General features: G+C 38.9%; 4 protein-coding genes across 4 annotated transcripts in view; all 4 read right to left on the bottom strand.

The window, feature by feature from the left end:
• The window catches only part of LOC103398451 (lymphocyte-specific protein 1-like), a 23,934-nt gene extending 13,181 nt beyond the window's left edge, over window positions 1–10,753 (bottom strand). The window contains exons 1-5 of the mRNA XM_025053598.1: window positions 10,623–10,753; window positions 5,136–5,276; window positions 1,048–1,345; window positions 690–826; window positions 297–564 (exon numbers count right to left, since the gene is read on the bottom strand). Coding sequence (XP_024909366.1) covers window positions 297–564; window positions 690–826; window positions 1,048–1,345; window positions 5,136–5,276; window positions 10,623–10,681 — 903 coding nt within the window. The 5' untranslated portion in view covers window positions 10,682–10,753. The remainder of the gene's footprint in view (window positions 1–296; window positions 565–689; window positions 827–1,047; window positions 1,346–5,135; window positions 5,277–10,622) is intronic.
• Window positions 10,754–15,017: 4,264 nt separating this feature from the next.
• Window positions 15,018–16,638, bottom strand: LOC112486544 (uncharacterized; the record flags this gene model as incomplete). The annotated part of the gene is made up of 3 exons (XM_025053592.1): window positions 15,018–16,067; window positions 16,265–16,301; window positions 16,376–16,638. Coding segments are annotated over 3 exons (726 nt in total), but the record flags the coding sequence as incomplete, so codon positions are not given.
• A 2,192-nt stretch (window positions 16,639–18,830) lies between these two features.
• Window positions 18,831–22,132, bottom strand: foxr1 (forkhead box R1). The gene is made up of 7 exons (XM_025053596.1): window positions 21,665–22,132; window positions 21,439–21,531; window positions 20,469–20,707; window positions 19,890–19,967; window positions 19,436–19,563; window positions 19,008–19,247; window positions 18,831–18,923 (listed from the first exon to the last, which is right to left on the bottom strand). Exons 1-7 carry the CDS (start codon window positions 21,783–21,785, stop codon window positions 18,872–18,874), a joined length of 951 nt encoding a protein of 316 aa, XP_024909364.1. The 5' UTR covers window positions 21,786–22,132; the 3' UTR covers window positions 18,831–18,871.
• A 120-nt stretch (window positions 22,133–22,252) lies between these two features.
• atp6v0d1 (ATPase H+ transporting V0 subunit d1) overlaps window positions 22,253–25,654 on the bottom strand; it is a 4,810-nt gene continuing 1,408 nt past the window's right edge. The window contains exons 3-8 of the mRNA XM_025053595.1: window positions 25,636–25,654; window positions 25,438–25,517; window positions 24,964–25,041; window positions 24,662–24,838; window positions 24,347–24,424; window positions 22,253–23,292 (exon numbers count right to left, since the gene is read on the bottom strand). The exon at window positions 25,636–25,654 is cut by the window's right edge and continues 181 nt beyond it. Of these exons, the coding sequence (XP_024909363.1) occupies window positions 23,131–23,292; window positions 24,347–24,424; window positions 24,662–24,838; window positions 24,964–25,041; window positions 25,438–25,517; window positions 25,636–25,654 (594 nt within the window). The 3' untranslated portion in view covers window positions 22,253–23,130. The remainder of the gene's footprint in view (window positions 23,293–24,346; window positions 24,425–24,661; window positions 24,839–24,963; window positions 25,042–25,437; window positions 25,518–25,635) is intronic.

Genomic DNA, 25,654 nt, shown 5'->3' on the forward strand with positions numbered 1-25,654 from the left:
TGTCAGAGAGGGAATTTAAATGATTTAAAATTTGTGTTGGAGTCATACATGGTCAGTAAACAGAAAGTAAGCTGATGGGAAAACTCCTACATTTTTGGGTGTTGTTCACTGGACTCAGGCCACTGGATGTGTTATTCACTGGGCTACAAAAAGAGGACTTTGACTTGACAATAAAGTCAGAGACCTCGTCGTCATCAGTCAAAATGATTGGGTAATAAAAGGATAAATGGATCCAATGATACAAGCAGGGATAAAAGGACGACTTTAAACAGAACACGCTTGATTATAAAGCCAACCTTTTCAGATGTTTTGTGTCCCTCCTCTTCTCCCCTTTTTGCCTCCAGCTCCTCCCTCTCCTCGTCCATGTGTCTTTGCTGCACCCTGAGGAGGTGCTCTTTCCTCTGCTCATGTGTGAAAAGCAGCTCCTCCTCTGGGCTGTTGTTGCTGTTGGGTTTCTTTAGGGAATCTGTTGACCAATCTGTCTGCAATGTCAGCTGCAATTTTTCCACCACCTCTTTTAGGTCTTCCTGCTGCACCTCCTCATCCACCCTGCAGGACCACGCACTGCAGGGAGAAATGATTGAATCGATTTATCATGGGACTTTTTTATTCAGCAAATCAGCAAATCAAATTAAAGACTGCATCAGCCTAACTTTGGGTTAATGCTACAACCAGAGAAACAAACCCACCATGGCCCCATAGTCTCTGCCACCAGGTATGACCTGCTGTCTGCTGGACGTCCACTGCTGTGCTGCAGCCTGGTGTCATGTAGCTGAGCGACTGATGAGGTCTGCAAGGATTTAATCTCCTTTTCCTTTCCCGACATCTAGAAGAAATTAGACAAATAACAACTCAGGAAGTAATTAACTTAGAGGAAAAACGTGGGATTCCTTAAGTCACACAAGATGGAACGTTACATCTTCATGAAGTTATTTACAGCACAGTGGCATTTAAATGGCATCCTCTCCTGCATTTGTTCCTGAGCATCTCTAAGACATCGTGAATTGTAAGTTAGGGTTCAACAATGATGATCTGACTGGACATTACCTGTTTATCAGAGTCCAGGTATAGAACGTCTCTTGGTCCTGGTACCGTCTCCATGGTCCTTGATGAATTTTCTTGTGACCTTATGCTTCCTTCTGGTTGTTGCCACTCCTCTTTCCCCTGTTGTTTCTCCTCCACTGGCCCTGGTTTCCACTGTGGATCTTGGAGGGACAGTTTCCCAGCCCTGCAGATGTTCTGCACCTCTTGCTCGTTGCGGTTCTCCAACCTGTGACTCCAGTCGCTGAAGCCCTCGTCCTCGTCCAGAACCAAACTGCAGCAAGGCTTCAGCTCTGTGTCCAACCTGAGGTGGGAATGGAGAGGCGTTATGTTTAAGGAGCGAAGAATTCGCTGTCTGACTTGAACTGTTGTCAGAGCTTAGCCAGTAAGAGTCCTGCAGCTGAACATCCAAGTCCCAGAAGACACATAAAAACCATGAGAGCACTAAACATGCAAACTACTACGCCGCGCTTCTGCATGACATCACACCAGAGAAAATGAGGACCATATGCAGTGTATGTGTGGTTTGACTACGCCTCGTAAATAGTGTGGAGGAAAAAAATTAATATCTCAAATTTAAAGCTGTATGTGTTACTTTTATGATCATAAAAGTCATTTTCCTGCTGGAGCAGGTGGCGCTGATGGTGTTCTGCCAAGTTGTACAGACGTTTAGATTTTTACAAGAAAGTAAATCAGAGCTACGCCTCGTCCTTGGGGCAGAATGCACACCACAGCGATGTTTATCCTGAGGTGTGTCTGTCACAGCAGAGTAACTGGTAGAGTTCAGGGTCATATGAACAAACTGTATGTGGGAACAAAACAAGGGACAACGCTTCATTCAGGGTGGGACGTCAACGTAAATACAATATACCGTATTAGATGTAAAAAATGTTTTATAGTCAGCAGGTATTGGGGGTGGTCCTAAAGCAGTGGTTCTCTATTATTTTCTGTCACGCCCCCCCCCCCCTGGGGACACAAAGGTTTTCACCCCCCTCCCCAACCCACACCCCCACGAATTTAAATACAAATCACTGTATGAGTTGCTGCCACCTAGTGACTGAAGGCTTGTTATTAAGCATAACAGCAGTGGAGGAGGGCCCGCCCCACTATTTGAGAAGTACTGTTCTACAGTTAGGCTATTGGGTATAAAACAATTTAAAATTCATCGTGGATTTCATCGAAGCCACAAACAAACTGAAGCTCTTACAGAAAAAAATCTATAACAACAAGCTAAACATTTGACACAGATGAAACACGACACGTGTCCCAGACTGTCGTGACTCGGCCTGGGTATGTTTCCACATATGTCCTGGTTTGGGTTTGGTGTAGTTTGTAATAGTTCTCAGTGGTAGCGCTGGATGTTAGAAAATGAAGGATCGTAATCGCAGGACAGTGTTTGATGAGCACAGAGAATTGAATTTCACAGTGTTGTGAATCCATCAGCTCAGCAGCCTGGAGTCTCAGGCGATGAGGATACTTCCCTGGAGACCTCCTCTCCTGACATCACGTCTCTTAAACAAACAAGCAGGAAGAGATGGTGCAGCACTTTCCTCAGCTCCATCACCTGCAGCTTCACTGGACAAGATCAAGAGTTTCCCCTGTAATTGGCAGCACTAGAGCTGATGTTGAAGTATTTAACACATGCTGCCAGACCTGAGCACGGGGGACTGGTGTGTAACAACCCCACAGTGGTTTTAGGTGAAAACTGTCTCGTGAATGTGTAGTTTGGTGTCTGGAACATTCATTACATGAAGGGCTTACATTAAAAAAAAAGAACCTTTACTTTAATGGCAACAGTTCACATTAGTTTCCGCCAAAATGGCCCTAAGCAGCAGAAAAAGCAGCAGTTACTGCACTTACTGTACTGTAGGATTCCCTGTGGGTTCTTTTGAACAACACAGTTTTAAGGAGTGTCTTGAACGACTGTTCTCAGAACAGAGTCAAAACTTGTAGCCATTTTGGTCTTCAGTCACTACATGACTACAGGCCTTAAAGAGTTGTATGTGTCTTATGTTCTTATTTTAAAGATTCTTTTTTTAAAAAACAATATTAAAAACTAAGACGACACATTAGTAGCAGCATCTATATAACATTCCCACAAGCTGTAGAAACACTACAACTACATTTTTTCAGGATGTTTTGAGGTTGAGATTGTACTTACTCTATATTGATTGTAAGATCATCATCACTGTTGGGTACCGGCCAGGAGGGGCTCTCCTCCCCTCTCTGCCTCTCCCGTGCTCTCCTTCTCCGCTCCCTTTCAACCTCCTCAGCGTCCTCCTGGCTGCGCTGGGCCGTCACCCTGCAGTGGACGTGAACACAAACATGCTCTCAGGAACTTTCTCCCTCAAACCTTTTAGACCTGACATGTCAGCAGGTATTAGCAGCGCTGTATTTACCAACTCACCCAGTGTACGACAAAGCCAGTGTAGCTGCTTATGTAAAAGGAAACGCTCAGCTAAGTATGATTGAAAATCTGAAAAGATGACCTTGTTTTTGTTTTGTTTTTTCTTCCTGTATAAACAAATCTCAATGTCTCTGCTCAGATTGGCCTTTGGATCCAGAAGGTGGGGGTTGATAACAATAACACTTTATTGTCCAAACACATCTGGAGAAGGTTGGACCAACTGCTGCATCGCTGCATTTTATTCTCTAATGGAAACGTGGGAAACGTGGGTGGGGTGAAAGGAGCAGGGAATAGATGGATGATAATGATGGGAGGCTAATCCTGCAGACCTACACCACATAAATCTTCATTCTGGTAATGTAGGTTTGGGAAAATCTAATCAGGGAAGTTAGTTAATGACAATTTTGGAAAATTCCAGTCACCAAGCACGTGTCTGCCCACCTCTGAGTTCATATTCAACATCTCTGCTGAGAGACGAGGTGTTCTGAATTCTCATGTACATAAGTCACTCACCTACGCTAACACATAGGTAACATCAATTTGAAAGATGCCCACATTTAAAATAAAGTTAAAGAAGGCTTCATTTTTTAAGGGACAGCAAGCATAACAGCAGTGGAGGAGGGCCCGCCCCACTATTTGAGAAGTACTGTTCTACAGTTAGGCTATTGGGTATAAAACAATTTAAAATTCATCGTGGATTTCATCGAAGCCACAAACAAACTGAAGCTCTTACAGAAAAAAATCTATAACAACAAGCTAAACATTTGACACAGATGAAACACGACACGTGTCCCAGACTGTCGTGACTCGGCCTGGGTATGTTTCCACATATGTCCTGGTTTGGGTTTGGTGTAGTTTGTAATAGTTCTCAGTGGTAGCGCTGGATGTTAGAAAATGAAGGATCGTAATCGCAGGACAGTGTTTGATGAGCACAGAGAATTGAATTTCACAGTGTTGTGAATCCATCAGCTCAGCAGCCTGGAGTCTCAGGCGATGAGGATACTTCCCTGGAGACCTCCTCTCCTGACATCACGTCTCTTAAACAAACAAGCAGGAAGAGATGGTGCAGCACTTTCCTCAGCTCCATCACCTGCAGCTTCACTGGACAAGATCAAGAGTTTCCCCTGTAATTGGCAGCACTAGAGCTGATGTTGAAGTATTTAACACATGCTGCCAGACCTGAGCACGGGGGACTGGTGTGTAACAACCCCACAGTGGTTTTAGGTGAAAACTGTCTCGTGAATGTGTAGTTTGGTGTCTGGAACATTCATTACATGAAGGGCTTACATTAAAAAAAAAGAACCTTTACTTTAATGGCAACAGTTCACATTAGTTTCCGCCAAAATGGCCCTAAGCAGCAGAAAAAGCAGCAGTTACTGCACTTACTGTACTGTAGGATTCCCTGTGGGTTCTTTTGAACAACACAGTTTTAAGGAGTGTCTTGAACGACTGTTCTCAGAACAGAGTCAAAACTTGTAGCCATTTTGGTCTTCAGTCACTACATGACTACAGGCCTTAAAGAGTTGTATGTGTCTTATGTTCTTATTTTAAAGATTCTTTTTTTAAAAAACAATATTAAAAACTAAGACGACACATTAGTAGCAGCATCTATATAACATTCCCACAAGCTGTAGAAACACTACAACTACATTTTTTCAGGATGTTTTGAGGTTGAGATTGTACTTACTCTATATTGATTGTAAGATCATCATCACTGTTGGGTACCGGCCAGGAGGGGCTCTCCTCCCCTCTCTGCCTCTCCCGTGCTCTCCTTCTCCGCTCCCTTTCAACCTCCTCAGCGTCCTCCTGGCTGCGCTGGGCCGTCACCCTGCAGTGGACGTGAACACAAACATGCTCTCAGGAACTTTCTCCCTCAAACCTTTTAGACCTGACATGTCAGCAGGTATTAGCAGCGCTGTATTTACCAACTCACCCAGTGTACGACAAAGCCAGTGTAGCTGCTTATGTAAAAGGAAACGCTCAGCTAAGTATGATTGAAAATCTGAAAAGATGACCTTGTTTTTGTTTTGTTTTTTCTTCCTGTATAAACAAATCTCAATGTCTCTGCTCAGATTGGCCTTTGGATCCAGAAGGTGGGGGTTGATAACAATAACACTTTATTGTCCAAACACATCTGGAGAAGGTTGGACCAACTGCTGCATCGCTGCATTTTATTCTCTAATGGAAACGTGGGAAACGTGGGTGGGGTGAAAGGAGCAGGGAATAGATGGATGATAATGATGGGAGGCTAATCCTGCAGACCTACACCACATAAATCTTCATTCTGGTAATGTAGGTTTGGGAAAATCTAATCAGGGAAGTTAGTTAATGACAATTTTGGAAAATTCCAGTCACCAAGCACGTGTCTGCCCACCTCTGAGTTCATATTCAACATCTCTGCTGAGAGACGAGGTGTTCTGAATTCTCATGTACATAAGTACCTAGGTCACTCACCTACGCTAACACATAAGTAACATCAATTTGAAAGATGCCCACATTTAAAATAAAGTTAAAGAAGGCTTCATTTTTTAAGGGACAGCATGAATAAATAAAGACTGTAGTCCAGTCAAACCAGGTGAGTGGAGAGTTAGAACCAGTATCAAAATGTAAAAACAATAAACCAGCCAATCTGTCCCATATTGTGCAAATGTAGTATTTCTCCTTGCCTTTCGTGTTTAATCACCTGTTCGTGGCACAACCAGTAGGACATCAGCTCTGAGTATTTACATTAAAAGAAACAAAAGACTAAATGCAGGAGACAGACCGTAAGTGGACACAGTCTAACTGACTACAGAATGGTCCACTGATCCTGATGGATGATACACATGATGCATTAGAGAATCTAATGAAGGAAAAACGAACAAAGTCTCATTTCTCCATAGAGCCACACTCCCATGAAGGTTTTTTTCCAAAGAACAGATGGACACAGCTGTTTCTCTGTATTTGTCTTCGAGAAAAGACAAACGATCTGAGACGCCACAGCATCAGCAGCTACAGTGAATCAACTGGTGGGTGAAAACCAGCCGTATACGTATTTCTGTAGCAACTGTGACAACTGCACCAGTAAAATGTATTTAGAAATGTATTTACTTTCAGGTCGAGTCTCCCAAAAGCAGAATTTCAAAATAACATCCTGAATCACAGAGGAAAGTCGTGAGTCAAGACTTAACCAAACCAGGTTAATTCACAACTAATGAGAGAGATTCTCAAAATTGAAAACAAACTCAAATAAAATAACCTGGATGTAATAATGCACCCTGACTGGGTGGTTCACAAAACATTAAAAACATTTCAAATTATTAATGGAAATTGTTTTGGTTTTTATAGGGCCCAAAATAGGACAATTTCAATTCATTTCTTAACAACCGAAAACATTATCATTATCGTTGCTTGTAGGTTTTTCTCCATTTATCAGATGCTTAGATCACAGCTGCTGCTGCTGCTGCATGATGGGAAACTAACAGAACAAAGCCTCAAGTGTTTTGGTTTTCAATAATTAAATACAAAAAAGAACATCAGAACATCTCAGCCGATTGCACAATCAATTAAATGCAGATAAAATATGACCTCATTTTCAAAGATGTTGTCTTCAACTTATGTTCATCCAACATTTGTTTTGATGAGATCATCACAGAAAACATCTCTAATTTGGAGAAACAAACAAATCAAACTTAAAAGACGACTTAAAATGACACTAATTGAGGCTGTTGGTGAGGATGTTGGCAATGAATGTTGAGTCAAAACATGCTGTGGTCATTATGATGTGGGAAAGTGTCCTACATGCTGCAGCATCACAGTCTCTGCAGATAGATCCAGCTGGCAAGAATCAGTCTTTAATTCTCTGTAAACTGATTTGATGTGTGACCTTTGATTCACGTCTGATCGTCTGGGCTTCAGCAGCACTGTCTGAAACACATCTAGCGCAAAGAGAACAGCCAGTTTTCTGTCTTTATTTGACTTTATTTTTCCTGCAGGTTCGTTAGGTTTTGATTTCAATTTTTCATCTTATATTAAAAAAATCAGAAACACTTTGTCACGTTGTGTCCTGTTGTTCCAAATTACTGACAGTGTTTACCGTCACATTTGTCCAGTTAAAAAAATGTATAAAAGATTGCGGTGGAATGAGACTGGAGTAGGAATTATAAATATTTATGGATAAATATATAATATATAAAAAATATATACAAGAAAAATGCTTTTTCAGAATTGAAAAACATGTTTTTTGCTTTCTCTTTATTTAACATTCCTTTATTAAAAATGGATGAGGTTTTTTTTTTTTTCAAAAAAATGTATGCATTACAAGTTCTGACTAAAATTAAGGTAAAGACACTCTTGTTAGAAGTACAGCTGAATAAACATCTCAATATGACTTTGACAGTTTGCTTATGTACAATTTGAGTTTTGTAAATCAGTGTACAAGAGTGTACAAAATACTGAAATTTTTGCTATATAAATTTGTGCTATATCGGTTGGAATGTTCTGGAATGATCTACGGAGCAGCCTTTAAGAGTCTCACCAATTAAACCTATTAACCTATTTATGCCTCCATCTTAACTATCATCCTAACTGATGTGGGGTTTGTTCATTCCTATTTAGTTCATCTTCTTCCTCTTAACCAATTTTTTCCAGGTCACAGTGGTTGATCCCAGCAGTCTCAGGGCCCCATGAAAAAACAAACAACTGTTCACACTGACATTCACACCAATGAATGTCAGTGGTGTGACATTCACACCACTGCCACACCACTGACATTCACACTTCCACACTTTCCATTAGTGAACAGCTAATGGAATCCAAAATGTTTTTGGACTGTTGGATCAAACTGGACGACCTGGAGAAAATCCACAAACACTCCAGACTCCAGACAAATAGACTGCGAACAAACAAAGGAACTGCTGATCTCCTTGCTGTAAGGCAGGAGCACTTAACACTTTTCCACAGCGTTGTGTTAATCTAAAGAGAAAATGACGATTTCTTTGATATTGTTAATGCCTTCCTGTCTGGTCCAGTGTCTCTAAGGGCGGTTGGGACAAAAGGTACTGTGAAGCATTTAATGTGGAACGAGCAAATTATAGAGGAAATATCTCTGATACACATCACTTTTTCCAACATTTACACAATGAGGCAATGGAGGTCTGGGAAATGGCATTTTCTTTGTGTGTGTGTGTGTGTGTGTGTTGAGGGAACGACCAGAACTCAGCCAAATGATGTCATGGCCATTAAGGCGACTGCAGCTATAAAAGAAGTCATTGAACCCAGGACTCTGTGTCATTTTTCTGTGACGTCACACAGCAATGTTCCACAGAGAAAGGCAGGAAATGTCAAATACAACGAAATCAGGGACAGCAGTTAAAAAAAAAAAAAGTGTGCAGTTTGCAAAACTGCGCCTGGCCATCACACTGGTGTTCTGGTTCCATCTGATAAACAAGAACAGAACATTTAGAACCTGAGAAGATAAGGCTCATAATAAGTATGTAGATGGTCACTGATTAAACCAATCCTGCATAGCAACAGTGAACTATAGAGACGGTGGTCTTGTTATTAATATTTAATGAATGTAATATGTTGCATGTTACTGGGTAAAAGTCCTGTATGTGAGCGTATATGTACTTCCCAGCTAAAAGGGTCAGATGTTGTATAAAAGGTAACGCTGGGATGAATACATTTATCAACGAATAGTGAGTGACATCGCTGTGATGTCAGAAAGGATTGATCCACACAGGGGAAAAAAATCTACCAGGCATGAACCTGCTGTGGTAAATATGTGTACAACTGTATAAAAGACTTGAACTGCTCATGGATTTGCTGACCTCATTCTACAGGAAGCATCTTCCATCAGGTCTGGACCTCGATAAAACTCTGCTTTTGTAGTCTGTGGAGGACCAGTTCTACAGTATAGGAGTAACAACATACACATCAGCAGCAGTTTGATTGATTTTTCCTTCATTGTTTTCCAGTCTCGGTCTGACAGAACCAACTCATGTTTCTACTAGGACCGCTTTAATTAAAGTAACAATAACACGTTAACAAATTTCACTTTTGAGGCCAGCATTTCTTTTGATTTGTGTCTTCTCCAGTCTGACCATGGGTCCTCAGTGTGGATATGTGCAGCAGAAAGCCATCAAGTGACTCAGCAGTAATGTTTACACGATGTAAAAACCTGTTAAGGATTTTTTTTTTCTTTCAAATGGCAAATTCAACCTAATATCCCTGCCAGATGGCACCTCCGACATTTACTGTAAATGTGAACGGTGGTGTGTTGATGTCATTCAATCCCCAAAAAGAAGTGCTCTTTAAGGCACACCATAAGCCTTTGTTTTGTTAACCATTCATACTCATGTTGTAATATTATAAAACCACAAAGCATTGCTTGGAAATGTCCCCCCAGTCCACAACAAGCTGCAACTACTGATGAATAAAGAATACTGTGGAGGTGGTTCCTGACAATATTCTTCACCATGTTTGTTATTGTGAAAAAACAATATGTATTTGAATGAACCAAACTTGTGTGTCACTGCTACATTAACAAAAGTATTCAATGACAACACGTCCAGCATGATATCAAATCAGTTTCATTTGCACTGCTACCTTAGGAATTGGAAGGTTATGCACATTCAGCAGTGGTGTCTGCAGATTGTCTCCTGATTATTGTTATGATTAGTGGTTTGTTGATCATGTCTGTTGAGACTCCTTGCACTTTGTGACTTTCTAAAAAACTTTTTTCTTAACTTTTCTCCAAAAATTGTGATACAATAGGCACACGTATTAATCACAAGTCAAATATTCTCTTGCAATCACAGTCCCTATCTGCAGCTTAATCAGTTTGCATGGAAACATACGTATGAAGATAGATCACTATAAATACCCATTAAAGGCAATGAGAGTAAATAAAGCAAGACAGAGAGAGAACACTTTATAATAAAGTATACAACATAACCTCACACTGCCTTCTAGATCTAATCAGGTTGCCTCACTTTTGGACCCTCACTCCAGTTTTGTTTGTAAACATTGCCTGGGTCAGAGTAATACTCTGGAGGTTCGATGCCGAACGCAGGGTCACATCACATTTATCTTTTTTACAGAACCATTGTTTTTCTACCTCAACAGAAATCATCTTATCTTCCAGATATTTGTGAGGAACAAAAAAAAAAACAACTTGATAAGTGTTTCTTACCTGATGAGGTTCTGCAGGAGCTGTCTGCTGGAACTCCTCCTCTTGATGGACTCTGACATGATGGACTGGACTGCTCTCTGCTCTCCTGGCTTCAGACCCTGGTCCTCGTGTATGAGATCCTGGACGTGGTTTTATTTCTGGTTCTGGTTCTGGTTCTTTCTACATCTGCTCTCTTCCTCTTGCCTCTGTAGCTCATGTCAAACTCCCCCCTCCTTCACTCCCTCTCTCCCATTAGTTGTAGCTTTCTCCTCCCTCCATGTGGTTCTCATTGAAGTCTTTAGACCCCCCCCCCCCCCCCACCCACCCCAACCTTCATCTGAGATCATGTGACAACCTCAGAGTAAAATGATATCATTATGGCAGATCAGTAACAATATAATATGCACGTACACGCAGACAGACCAAAAGGACTTTCCCATTCAAGTTTGTGGTTTCTTTTTTTTTTTTTACCCCACTTCCACAAACCACAAAATCACCTGAAAGTGTGTCTATTTTATTCGTTGATATTGATACAAAGTGTTCATCTACATTAACAACTTTACAAAAATAAACACAAATACCTAAACAAATAAAATAAATGCCCTTAGGTAAACTTTAAGAGCATGAAATTATAATTATTATATTATGAAGAAAAACGCTTGTGTTTTACTTCTGATTGAGAAGATCTTGATCCAACAAAGTCGGGACAAAGGCCGCTTTACCCCAGGACCACATCCATTTTTCACACATTCTACTTAGTATTTTTTGGGGAACTAGTATCTGAACAGTTGTCCATTTGCAGGTAGATTTCGCTAATATTTCTTCCTGTAAAAACATTTAAGCTGCCTGTGGTGGCTGTTGCTGCTCTGGTTTTCCTCTTCATCACGTACAAAACATTTTCAACAAAAAAACCAGTCTGGACTGCAGACAAGTCAGAGTCAGGCCTGGCATTATCCTGCTGTGGCAAACTCTGGCCTTCCTGAGAATACATTGTCTTGGAATAAACATATGTTCCTTTACAATTACCATAAAAGACTCAGCATCAACGGATGTCTGGAATCTGGATGGTCTTTTTCATCCTGGGCTAACAGTCCAGCATCTGTTTTCCCCAAAACAGACTTTAAAATGGATTTATATGAACACATTGCCTTCATCTTTAATTCAATCTCAATTTATCCAAATTTCTGCCATGTTTGCAAAAGCGGATACTTGAGTGGATAAACGTATGACTTACCATCACTGGGCTTTTCAGCTTGTAAAATAAATGGTGGATCAAATGGGACTTGAACAGGCCTGAAAGAGAAAGAGAGAAATAAAGTTGAGCCTACATAGATCGTGAAGACACAGAGGCTCATGGACCACACCAGACAATAACACACAGTATAGGTTCCACACCACTGTGACCAAAACCCAAAACCTCTTAAACAATGTGTCCGTTCCATCTCAGGATCACAAAACCATCCACACAACCATTGCCCATGCTATTATTCACACAGCATCTAAAATGAACCAGGATCTAAAACCTGCAGATTTGGGGTCAGGAAACAAGAGGACCTGGAGAAAACACACACGGGGAGAAGATGAAGATGAAGATGAATCAGAAAATGACATTACAGAGAGGGTGGTTGTTCACAGACCTAGTTAGTTGACTGTAATATAATCAGAAAGGAACAGGAGCCTGGCGACTGAGCTGCTGCAACGTGGAAGGTGTTGGATCTTGTTACTGCTGATGAGCTTATGAATAAGACATGGCGTCTTTGAACAGAAGCAGCTGCTGGAGGCAGCACACTGATCAGTCGGCTACCATGCTTTTCCATTGAGACTGTGTGCGGTAACGTCACAGGGTCATGGTGCCACTCACGCTGCTTGTTTGTTTGTTTTACTTTATTTAGACATCATTATTTTGTTTATCACACTTGACTGAGACTTTGCGCTGAAACACACACACAAGCAGAATGTGCTGAGAAAGTTCTCCCCATCCATCAGTCCAAAACAAACAGATGTGCATTAGGTCATCCCAGCAACTTCAGCCAACATTGATTTACACACACACACACACAGTTTGAGCAGTCAACTCCCTCTCTGAAGTCCCGTGGGTAACTCTCACAAACACCAAATGGTTGCTACAGCAACACTTCCACACCACAGTCGACACAGTGAGTGTCGGCTGTGTGGTGATAGGAGTAGAATGTGGTCTGGCCCGGGTGTCTTTTACTCCACTTTTCTAAAAAAAAAAAAAATTTTTTTTTTTAGACGGATGTTGACAAAATCAATGAGTGTCTGTGAACGGGCATGTACCGAACATCCAACATAATCAGGGCTTGAGGTACTCGATCAAGAAGGTGAATGTAGGTCAGAAACAGACTGCATGAAAATATGTAGTGATGTATCGTTTTGTCGTTTTCTTGTAGTTGTTGCACATATACCATTGTAAGTTAAGAAAGTTACTGCGTAAAAAAAGTTTTGATTTTCTATTGCTGGTGATGAGCAGTCATTACTCTGCCTGTGTGATCTCAGTGTTCTGATCAGGAATACCACACATAATTAAATAAATAAAAATCTACAGCTAATTAATTATGAAGTCTAATTAGTCATAACTAACAAGTATTTGTTTTCCCCTGCAGTTTTCTGGAAACTCTCATAATTTTGATTAGAATGGATGCTTTTGTTAAACCATCGAAGAAAAACTTCCTCCTCTCACCACTGCTCCACTGCCCCCCCCCCCCCCCCCCCATAATTGACTTTACTGTAGAATTCCTACATTCATCTTTCCTAAAAGTTTCATTCATGTGTAGAGTTGATACATTTAATACATTTTCCATAACACTTTACATAGCAATTTTATCAGAACAGAAATGGGAGAAATTTATAATAATAATGGAACTGATTTTGTTTTCAATGACATAAATCAGACTCCTGTTTTAAACTGTCCATCTTAAGGACACACAGTTGGTTCACAGTTAAAGATATAACTTGCTGCTACTGGGCTTTTTTATTTTATATTAAAGCAACCCTGTGAACAAATGGGACTGGCCATTAACTTTTCTTGAAATGTTTAATTCAGTCCAGATGTTAAATTTTAAAAAACAGGGTCAGAATCTCAGACACAGAGTAGCTCTGGAGGTCCATGACATCATCCAACCTTCTGGTAACCATGACTTCTGTCTGTTTGTGTCTCCTGAAATGAACCTGTTCATGCTGTGAAACCTTAAACCTGTTTTTTTTTGTTTTTTCTCTCCACTCTTCTCATTTAATCACTGATAGACTGAGAGACTAGTTAAGCCAATTTGAGAACTCCTGCGTGAGATTTCCACCTGAAGGCTTCTGCTGCTGCTCCAGTCTCCACTTTTCTCCATCCAAGCAGGTCAGTCTCTCACCACAGTAAACACTGCCAGCTGTCTCATAAAGACAGCACCACGTGGAGGAGAGGAGGCAGGGCTGATCCAGACCAGACACACCGGGGAATGGATTCAAGGTGAGTGACGTCAAGGAGGTTTTCAACAGCAGATTGCTGTTGGTAAAACTGGGAGATGATTGGTTGGACTGACATGTCGATTAAATGGCAGTGCGGCCTTGTAACAAGCACTTCATATAAAACTTCCAAAACCTCCCCGAAAGGGGAATAAGGTTTTGGCTTGGTATACGCACAAGTATAAAAATGGCAATTTTTTATACTGCAACTAAAAATGTAACAATTTAGAGAAATGCTGCAGAGAGTGTTGCCACGTTTGACCAATTTTGTATTGTTTTGGGAGAGGAAGCTGTAGCGATTTGGAACAGAAGTAAAAGACATGTTTATAGTGAAAAAACAAACTTTCTTCTTTTTGGACTGTGTAAAATGCGCAATTAATGCAAGGAGAAATAGCATGAGCAAACATTGTAAAAACAAACAACTCCTTCAAAGAACATTTTCAAACTGTGGTACTAGAAAGTGGAGAAAAATGACAAAAACAATACTCTATTTCTACAGTTACTGTATGCTCCTGGTTGGCTCCGATTACCTGTGCTGGCACTTTTACACTGTAACTAACTTTAAGCAGATGTAACTTATATCAAATCAGCCATCAACTCATACACTGCGCTTCCATACTCGATGTAGGTCAATATATAGTTGAATATATGGCTATAACTGTCTGTAACAAAGAAAGTTCCACAGTGTTTCATTATTCATGGGGGGGGCAAACAGGAAGGTTGGTGTGGTTCAAATCGGCCTTATTTATCCACAGCCAATGATCAGCCAGGAAAGACCTGTCCACACCTGAGGACAGGAAACAACTAATAAAAAGATAACATGAAGGACAAGTGGTCATCACAATTGATTTATGAGTTTTGGATTACACATTTTAAAACAGTTTAAGAATAAAAAGTTTTAAAATATCAACTTTGTGTAAAGGACTCTGGATCAGTGAAGAGAATTGTGATTAAAATATGAAGGAAAAAAGATTTTAAAAAACTAATAAATAAACTAATTCAAGTTGTTCTTATTATTACATTTTTGTTCAAAATCTAATGAGTTCTGCTTTAACGTGACTTATTGCAGTGTGAATCAAAGCAACATAGAGCAACAAAGAATTCTGTGATTTTTTTTTCCATCTCCTGCATATTGGACTGACCAATCGCAGAAAAACAGTTCAATTTCATGAAGTAAAACCAAAAGAAATTGGAACTCTGCAACTTTAGCTCATTTAGGGACCTGGTTATTGCGCTTTCAGTTTGGTTTTTCACTAAAGCTATGATCAAGTCTTGGACCTGATATTTAGCTGATCCAAGTGACTCACTGGATTAACCATAAACCAGCTGACACAGAAATTCTGTCTTCAAATAAGACTACACATCAATAGAAATAGAAAATCCTTTAAAGAAGGAAATAAACACTCAAACAGTGCTCCAGTAAGGATTCAAACCAGCATCCCACTGCCCCCAACATTACAGTTTCCTGTTCCCTGAGTGGGCCTTTAATAATTTTTTTTTTTTGTTGGACAACGTCTTCAAAACATTTGCACCAAATCTTGAGCCAAAATTATACTTTTCATTTTCCACCTAGAAATGAATTCTCACAATCAACAAAACATGGCTTTTGTTTGGTGCTTTTACATCTACAGTAGGAGAAGTTGCTGAATATGATCCTACCTCCTCAGTATCAGCCTCCATGACTTTGTGTAGTAAATAGGCCTGGTCTTCGCCAGGCTGCACGCTGACCAGGTCGTGGCCACTGCCCAGATCCCTGCAGTGACCCAGTGCTTCCTCCCACGTCTTATTCTGCTTCACTAGAATCAGGTTGTTTTTAAAACACAAGTATGGAAATTGATCGGAGCAGCTGTGAGTGGACATCCCTTTGCTTAATGACCACAGGGTGACACAATCTCCACTGTTGTTCAGATGAGCCTCAGACCAATTTCTGTACTCTGACACCCCATTGGTCCACTGCCATTTTCCACCTACCAGACAGACATCAAAGGTTAGACACTAATAACAGTTTAATGTGAGTCTGCTTTGTTGGCCTTTTCTTCGACATCCAGCTGCTGCAGTAAGGCTGCCCTGATATTTATCTTTGTTTACAAACTGATGAGGTTTTTTTTTTTTTTTTCATTTCTATCAAAAATATATTCTTTAGCTCATGTTCCAATAAATGTATAATTAACTGGCAGGCAGTGTTATACTACAAAGGTGTGAGCTTGAGCTACAGTTGGAGTTTGTATTCTACAGAAATCATGTAAAGTTGGTAACAATGGAAAACGTTATGAGCTTCAAATGCTGACATAAGAGTTTACTACAGTAAACAATAAATAAAATTTAAGTCAATATAGCCACCGTGACTGTGCAGTCCAGTCCAGACAGGGAATTCCTGTAGGACATTATTGAGCCACTGAAGATAATTTGTTTCAGAAATCAAATTGTTATGCGTCCACTTGCAGTAAGACCTGGCATCTGACCATTTCTTTGTTTGAGGTACAAATATGTTCTGGGTGCCACCGTAACAGATGAAAAAGTTCAGATGATTGCAAGAGCTGTCAATAATTCTGCAAAAAACTCTGAATACATGTTACAAACTGTTTACTGTGTGTCCAAGTTGTAATTTTTATGATTTACACTACAATTTCCCGCACACACTCAAAATCAAATTTTAACTTTTGCACAATGTTTGATCTCATTTTAATTGTGTTTTTTAATAAATCAAAAAATGCTGCAGGAGCAATGTGTGTTTTACAGTGTTGTTGAGAGCTGTTTCTCTTAGATCACAGTTTGAACGTGGTGATCTTTTGATGTCTATATTAAGCAGCAGTGCATTTACACAGAATACATGTATTAACAAAGGCGGTATTGGCTTATTGCTTGTAATGGCAGCTCACAGAATCAGAATACGACAATTATTAGTAGTATTGAACCATCAACTAACAGAAGAAATTTCCTATTACTTATTTGGTGTCACCAGAATATATTACAGAATAATGTCTGACTTTACCACTCTAGATTTACTGAAGGAATGGATGCTGTATAAACAAACAACCAAAAAACAACAAAAGCAACAAAAAAGTCTTCAAATTAATACTCAGGTATTTAAGTTTCAATTAAGTCCCACTTTACCTTTCTGCACTGGAGTCGAAGAGACTACATTTGTCAGGTAAGCTGTAGAAGATGCCATCAGACCAATAATGATACTTGTGAAATTTGTACTTGCCTGTCCATGCATTATAATTATACACAATGTTATCACTTGCATCTTCTTGTGTATACAAGATGGCCAAGTCAGCATTGTCGCTGTGTGACAAAGAAAATAATTGTTAAAATTAAACTTGTATTTTTTCCACAGTAATTTGTAAGCTTACTAAATTACTGTAGGTACGTAGACAGTCAACAATAGCTATATCATTTGGTAATGCATCAAACAAGTATCTTTATTACAAGTCACTCATTGTGGAAACAAAATATAACATTGTTAAACAAAGTCCAAGAAATAATCGTGGGATTTCACAGATTTGGGGTTGCATCTACGTAGGACAGTGTTACTTCCTTAGTAAAGCTGCTTCCTGGCAGTTCTCCTTGTAATGTTTACTCCTCTGCTCATTTTGTTAAGTTTGCCTGTTTTTTTCTTCTTCCCACTTCTCAAGTAAACTTTTAAACACACCCAGAAGGTGTGTTACTAGCATTTAATACCATAGCAAATGATATTTAATGAAGGCAACTATCAAAACAATTGTAAAGGAACTCGCCTGTTGCAGCTGTATTGAGCATCCTCCCACTTCAAAGGCTCAGGGTTGAATGTATACTCTTTTGATACCACTGATCCCAGGCCAGATACACTACTGCAAAGGACTAGAAGGAAGGTTCCAGTAAGGCTTTCCTTCATCATCACTGATGCCAAACAGACCAGTAACTGCATGTTTGTAGGATTATTAAACAGGCACACTCAATTATGTTAAGCATGTTTAAAAAAAAAAGAAAAATCACCAAAACAACATATATTCTGATCAAAACACTGTTAGAAAAGAAAAATAACTGTGATCTTACCTTTTGCTCCTTAATGTTCTCAATACAGTGACGTCTGCCGTAAGAAGCACTTCCTGTTTCTCAAAGTTTCCAGCGTCAAACAGTACATATTGAGTACGGTAACCTAACAGTAAACCTAAAAGAAACCTAAAAAGTAAACTAAAAGTTTACTTTTAGGTAACCTAAAAGTAAACTAACAGCTCCCCTTTCCCATCTTTACAATTTGACTGTTTGCAAATGAGGAATGGATTTACCTACAGACCTGGAAAAACAAAGAGCTAAGGTGCAGGAGCATCAAATCAAAATATACAGGGTAGTGGGGAAATTGGTAGTTGGAGTCAATCCCATTAATTTAGTCAATTTAAACTATATAACCCTATAAACAGTAGAAAGCAGAAAGCTAAATTGACAACTATTAACCTTTATAACTTGTAGAAAGCTAAATTGACAACTATTAACCTTATTTAGTGTGTCAGGAAATCCGATTATTCCTTGGTATGTCCCTTGTAGTTTTTCCATTTTGTTTTATAAAAAAATGATGTTGAAGTCGTAGCGTTTGATCAAATTCCAATGAAAACACTCACCCAGGCATGGTAGGTTAAGTGTAAATCTCAAATATATACTCTTGTGAGTTATTGAACCAACAAAATGTGCTTGTATATATTAAGTCGTCAATTGTTTTTCATGTGGTTGCCGTCATGACTCTCTTACATACGATGTGTTGATCTTCAAATTTTTGAGGCAAGAAAACAGGTTGACATTCCCAGCTTTATTGCAGTGACTCAAACTGCTTTTATATCTGCTTTCACTGTGCAACTAGACGGGGAATTATATCTGGAGAGAAAAAAAAAAAAAAAAAGACAAAATGGCTATCTACGTAAACATTCCATGCCTTGTGATTGTGCATCAGATGCTCACATCTCACCAGGGTGTGACATGCTCCTCTCCAGCTGTGTAAAAGATTCTTCCGTCAGTGCATGAATCTCATCTTTAAGCCGGCGGTGGCCGTCCAAAGTCAGGTGCCAAAAACAAGACTTCCTTTTTCCGTCTCTGCACAGCTGGTTGCAGGTTTTGCGGAAGCTATTGCTGAAGCACAGGTTGTGTCGAATAGTGTTCTTCCAGCCATCTGGAGCAGTCTGAAAGAAGGGAAAGTGCTCTCTGGGATAGAGCAGCAAGAATATGAGGTCAAAATACAATAACACAGGCCACTGTTAAAATGGACTCTTTTTATAGCCATAAAGTCTGTTTTGGTGCCATCAAAAGACTAAGCAATATTAAAAAAATCTGTAATCATACAAGACACAACCAACACTTGGCCCTGCTTTGCCTAATGATCAGTTTATGACCTGGTGAAGTTGTAAATCTGCTGGACTTTGAGGCTCCCGGTGTGGCTGCTCTTTAATGCCAAAGCTATGAGGATGCAATAATTCACTGGTGGACGTGGCCAGCATCCTGGCTTTAGGTTCTTAAACTCCTGGAACACAAGGTGACAAGTAAATTACAATACAATAAAGGCACCATCAGCTCAGTTATACCACCAGTGTCGAAATACATGCACAGGCCAACTCCAGATAAAATGGGCTTCAGGTAAAGCCTTGGGTATTTCTGTGCAAACTTTTATTAAAAGTTACTCAAAACTATTTTATCTAGAGACAATGATTCTAGAATTAGAATAACAATAAACAGTGAAAAATCTTCTACATTAACACTATTTTTCAAACATGGTGAAATAGTCTTTGTAGAGTTTTGTAAAGAAATATCTTTATCATGCATTATTAAGTCAACAAGTCCAAGACCTACTGTCCTCAGGTTGATTTTAGCTGCCCTGCCCTTTCGTCTGGTTTTGGCTGGTCGATAGGAAACATCCTCATTCTTAATCTTAAAAAAAAAAAAAGCAAAAAGCACCACATAGGGTAAATCAGTGCAGTAGTTATTTTCAGATCTTATTGACCCACTAGTTTAAGTTCAAAATCAAACTAATTTTAAAATAGTGTTTGACTTATGACAATTAAAAGTAAAAACTGCAGAATGTGTGGGAATCAGTGACATCTAGCGGTAAAACTGAAGATGTGACACCATAATTGACATGATTATTAAAATCATCCTACGTTAAAGGTTTAATAACTATTACTATTGATTACTAATTTAATTTGTTTTTACATTAATGGATACTGTAAAAAAATGTTATTTTAACAGGTACTAGGAGTTTTCCCAGCACACTCAGCCTTCTGCAAAAAAAAAAAAAAAAAAAAGAAATTGGTTCAGGCTTAACTTCTTAATGTGAGGAACCAATTGACATATGCAAGGTGAAAAATACTGTGCAAAATGAATTGTTGATTAACAGAGTACAAACTTGAGATTGCTTAACTGTAACACAACCTTATTGGAGCAGGTAGAGTGATGTAGATGTTTCTCCCGACGGGGAGTGATTGTAGGATTAAACATCTGGAACTGCGCCGAGTGTGGATGATGGGTCTCTGCAGGATTCAGCTGAGGTATTTCTATTTCTTCCACAGGTTCAAATGGTGTTTGCAGCACCTCTGCACTCCACCCATACTGGATGGGACAGGCAATGTCAGGATTCACCAACAGCCACAGGTTTGGCTTCACAAAGGTGTCTGAATGAGGCAATGATTTTTAAAAAATTTAGAAGTACTACACGTCCAGAATCAATTCTATGGCCCAGCACTTTTTTTCAAAAGGATTATGAATTAGTGATCTGTAGTGGTCAAGTTGTCAATGTCTGCCATTCAAAATTGGAGAATAACAGTTTGGAGGAATATTCATTCATTATCTACAACAGAACTCTTTCAAGTTTAGGAGGTTAATTCATCGAGTGAGAATGGGGAATACAATGACAGTTCACTGCAGAGAAACAAACAACCACTGACATTCACGCTTGCAATATACCTCTGGTCGATTCAGTGTCCAGTTACACTAATCCTGCAACGTTTTTGAACTGTTAAGAGGAATGTGGGGTTCCCAAAAGAAAAATAAAATAAAATAAACATACAGAGAGAACATGAAAGAGACATACAGAAAAAACTTAGGGATTGGACCAGTAAACCTCCTGTCAGGCAAAAATGCTAACCGCTTTTTCACTCCTTTACAGGAATTAATACACGTCAGAAACCGTCTCTCCTGGACTTACTAGGGAAACGGTCAAAATAAAAACAATTATCATTTGAAGTAATATGACTCAAGACACAGGATTTTCTTCATAGTAGAATGCCACTCATTTACCACTTTAAATGTTTTTCATGACAGTGCTCATAAAATACCTCCAGTCAAGCAGAAAAGTTAAATGCTCCTTCTGTTTCATTTTTTTTTTTTTTTTTTTTTTGCTTACCTACATCTTTATCGTACCAAATGAACTCATCTTTTCTCCTTGAAGCTCTTGCACACGGCCTCTGCACCACATACTGATCGCTCAATTTGTCATCTGTCATTAGAGACCACGATTAAACATCACAAGTAACAACGAAACCTGTTGAATCAGACTCCACTCACTCCAGGTGACAGTGACAACAAACCTAAGCCTACAAATAAAACAGCAAAAGGAATTATTTATTTACCATGATAAAACTGGTCTGTCGTGGTGGCCAGTTTCAGCTCCTTGTCCATGTCCCAGTCTGTCAAACCAACAGAGCAGTGCAGGTCAAAGAGGTAAGATTTGGTTTTTAGTTTTAAAGTCATATTGGAATCAATATGCTCCTCTTCCTGTGTCACAGTGGCATTTGAGGAAGTCCAGGTTTACTGATGAACTGAAGCAGCAGCTGGAGAACAACAAGCTGATTGGACCATCATTAGATTTAAGTAACTCCAGCTTGTGAAGCAAACATTGTTGCTATTCTAATAGCAATTTAGTTGAGAAGTTTGCATGAAACCACTAAAAACCACAAAAAGTGATTCATTTTACACACTGACAGACATTGTGTCTACATCTATATGAAGACAGAGAGCTAAGATTATTTGACTGCTACTTACCTTTTCAGGAAAACTGTCAGCAACACAAATGACCAAATCATTTAAAGCTACACAACCATTTGGATTAATGATTAAATAACATATTTTTCCAGATTATTGTTTATATATATTAAAAACATACTGTTTGCCTTTTAACAAACTGTTTGCATTGGGTTTAGCATTTCAACTTCAAGATATAGTTTTAGTTAATTTATTTTTTTTTACATCACATTTACAACACAGGATACCAATCAAAACGGCAACACATCAATGATTCAGTTTACAGCATGACATAACAAAATTATAGAATTGTCTTTAAATATTTTTATATGTATACATGTTATAGTTCTGACATCTTGATGTCTTGAATTTTAAATCTATTGTTTTTCATATTGATTTATTTAGACTTAATGTATAAAGACAGTGTGTGAGAGAGAGGAACTCCTACCTTGTTTTGTTATTCAACTAACGACAATCTACAGCTCACACTTCATTTGTTGTTTTTGGGAATAAACACACACAAATGACATGCTGAACAGACAAGCACTAAAACAGACATAAATAGGGGATATATTATACACAAGTCTGACTGGTGCCAAGTTAAGGAATGTTTTTAGGTTCACTCAGCTCCTAATTCCAATCTCAGAAAGAAGGTGCATGAAGTCCAGCCTGAGATTTCAAAACCGCAATGTGCGTTTTCACGTCGTTTTTCACTGAGGATTTTCATGTGTCCCGGTGTTTGGACAGTAAGTTAGTTTGAGAGTCAAATCAGCCTCATGTTTTTCCTATGAGCTTTTTTAAATTATTTTTTACGTAACCACATCACACTTCTACGGAACCATTTTTATCTTGGATTCTGAAAAAGATTTTTTGTTGGAGACATTTAGACTTTTGACCAAAACTCCCCTCACAACAGGCAAATATGGGTGTGAGGAACTTACTAACACATTAGAAGACTGGGACAATTCATCAATTAACTATCAGAATATTTTAAAAGAGACATCAGTTGTCAAAACCATTAGGCTGAGTGAAATGATGGATGGCAGGGAGAAATGAAGGGGCGTAGGAGCGTTGTTTAAAAAATAGGAATGTAGTTGTCGATCTTGGCGCGATGCCGTTGAGCAATGCACTCAGCGATCCACACAATGTTCCTGCATTCCTGTTCCTTCAACTTGACGTAGGCGTAGAAAACACTGAAATGGAACTGGTTGAGGAACGCCAATTTGTTCAACTTCACCTGCAATAGGCCAAAGATAATGAAGAACAAGATATAATATATAACAGCACTAGATCCTAGACACACATTCTTCTGAATGAAAAAACAATGTTTTTATTCTTCAGTAGCAATTTCACCTACTCTCTAACTCAAATGTCAAATCCAAGCAACATATTTCATTTTAGAACCGAACCTTATTAATCGTCCGCTAATAGGGAAGTAACATTGCATTGTGAATTAGTTAAAAACCGATACAAATTTGTAAACATTCATATTGGTTGAAATAAAAAATAAATAAGGCCTGAGGAATAGGCTGTGTTATCTTAAAAACTCAGTGGTCATAGTATGAGACTACACACTCTAGTACAGTAGGTGGCGGCGTACGCTTAAAAACATTGGCTGTGACCCACTCTTAAACCAAGAGTGTAGCCTTTTCTATTCTTTTGTTGTTTAGTATTCTGACAGTTAGCGAGGTAAATAAGACCAGAGCAGTTTTACATCTCCTTTCAATGACAGGAGATAAACAGTGATGTGAGTGAGTTTATGTGAAGAAATTTGTTTTTGTTTTGTTTGTATTCTGATATTTAAGATACAAATTTCAGTTTATCAGGTAACCAACAAGACCATTTCAATTGGTAATGGTCGTGTGCATAGTTCTTTCAAATAAAGGATCATTGTATTTGGTCATTAATTGTCTGGAGATCATTTTGTGAATCATATCATGTTATGAGTTTATTGTACCATTACACACTAGCTGCTAAGCCATCAGTAAATAACACATTAATAGCTGCCCAATAAATAAAACCATAGTATTTTTTATGTCTCTCCACACTCTTCACATTATTGTCTGCACTACCAATTACAACAAAACCATTCGTACTAATACATCAATATGGTTTATCAGTAAGGTGTATTTTTATGTAGTAAATTTTATATAGATAGAATGATCACGTTTTGTCTTATGTCCTATTTTAAGGATCACAACAACACATTACTGTGTAGATATGATTGATTATTCACTAAGCCAACGTATAAATGACAGGAACGGTAATGAATGTTTCTGAAGATGTGTTACCTCATGCTCAAAGAAACGATCCTCCAGTGTTTTGTCCCCAGGGTTGCTTCCAGCGCCTTCAAACAGCAGCTTGTATTCCTGTAAAAACAAAGATGATTGTGTTCAATACATATATTTAACAATCTGTATAGTGGCCTATTTAATCAACACAGAAGCAGCAGGTTACAGAAATCAGACATTTTGGCAGAGCACTACAAGGATTCATATTTTGATTAAAACTCAAAGTACTCGAATTACAACACACAGGCTAAGATCATTTTGAGTGACACACTTAAAAGTCTGAGACCAAAATGAGAAGAGGTGTCATACACTTACAGGGTAAAAATCGGCAACAGCTTTGACCTGCTCGTAGTCATCTGCTCGAGCCAGCTGAGACAGGCCTTCAGGGTAAAGTTTGCCACAGTGAGGGAAGAGCTTTGCACGGTCCTCCTTGGACAATTCTGTGCCGAAGGAGTTGATGGTAATGATAAAGGCTCTCCTGTCAGCTTCAAACTGTGGCAGAGGGAACATGAGTGTGAACATGCAATGACACCATAAGATAACCTGCTTTGGCTTACGTAAAAAACATCACAAAGTTTTTATTGTCATTTCTGCATTTTGAAGAAGCACAGACTCACCTCCAGAATAGGACACATGGTGTCTGCCGTTGTTCCTCCGAGGTTAGAGCAGAATTTGTAGAAAGCCTCCAGGTAAGCCTGAGGTCGTAGCAAGAAGATGAGGTAAAATTACTGACCAGTGTCTACTGCATCGTGCAGCACTGATGTTACACAAACCATCTGCACTGGGTTTACACTCGAAACTTCAGAACAAACTGTAAACTTAAGTGAATGTGACCTTTGAAAATGTTAGTAGCAGCGGTTGTAGTTATGGTGGCAGTACAGACATGGTGACTGAGCTGCCCTATAAATCCATATGTAATATTTCTTAAACAAAAAACAATAAAATTAAAAACAAAAAACTAAAGATAATATAAATAGTTTATTAATGAAGTCATTTTAAAATTTCTACTTGGTTAATGATACATCATGTATGGTATTTTACAACAACAAGAAGTCATTTTAAAATAAGTATGTGTACTATAGTATAATTACCTTATAAAGTGTGTTACGAATGATTTCAATATTCATTTCATCCAAGTCCTGTTCAGATATACAGTCCTGGAAGAATGCAGCTGAAAAAATATTTTTTGTTAGCCAACATAATAGTAACTGACATAGTTCAATATTTGCTTTATAGTAGATATTAAGAAGTCTCTGCACAACGATGAACATGGTGTCACCAGTACATACCCAGTGGTGTGTCCACAAG

The sequence above is a fragment of the Cynoglossus semilaevis genome, unplaced genomic scaffold (genome assembly GCF_000523025.1).
Source record: "Cynoglossus semilaevis isolate Cse_v1.0 unplaced genomic scaffold, Cse_v1.0 scaffold1699, whole genome shotgun sequence".
In the NCBI taxonomy this organism is placed as follows: domain Eukaryota; kingdom Metazoa; phylum Chordata; class Actinopteri; order Pleuronectiformes; family Cynoglossidae; genus Cynoglossus; species Cynoglossus semilaevis.

Bases quoted from the DNA above. Each gene is read 5' to 3' on its own strand.
- foxr1 (XM_025053596.1), bottom strand. From the start codon at position 21,785: ATGACTTTAAAACTAAAAACCAAATCTTACCTCTTTGACCTGCACTGC. The intron at 21,532-21,664 runs GTAAATAAATAA...CTCTAATGACAG, and splicing joins GACAGACCAGTTTTATCATG to ATGACAAATTGAGCGATCAG. The intron at 20,708-21,438 runs GTAAGCAAAAAA...TGCCTCATTCAG, and splicing joins TTGGTACGATAAAGATGTAG to ACACCTTTGTGAAGCCAAAC.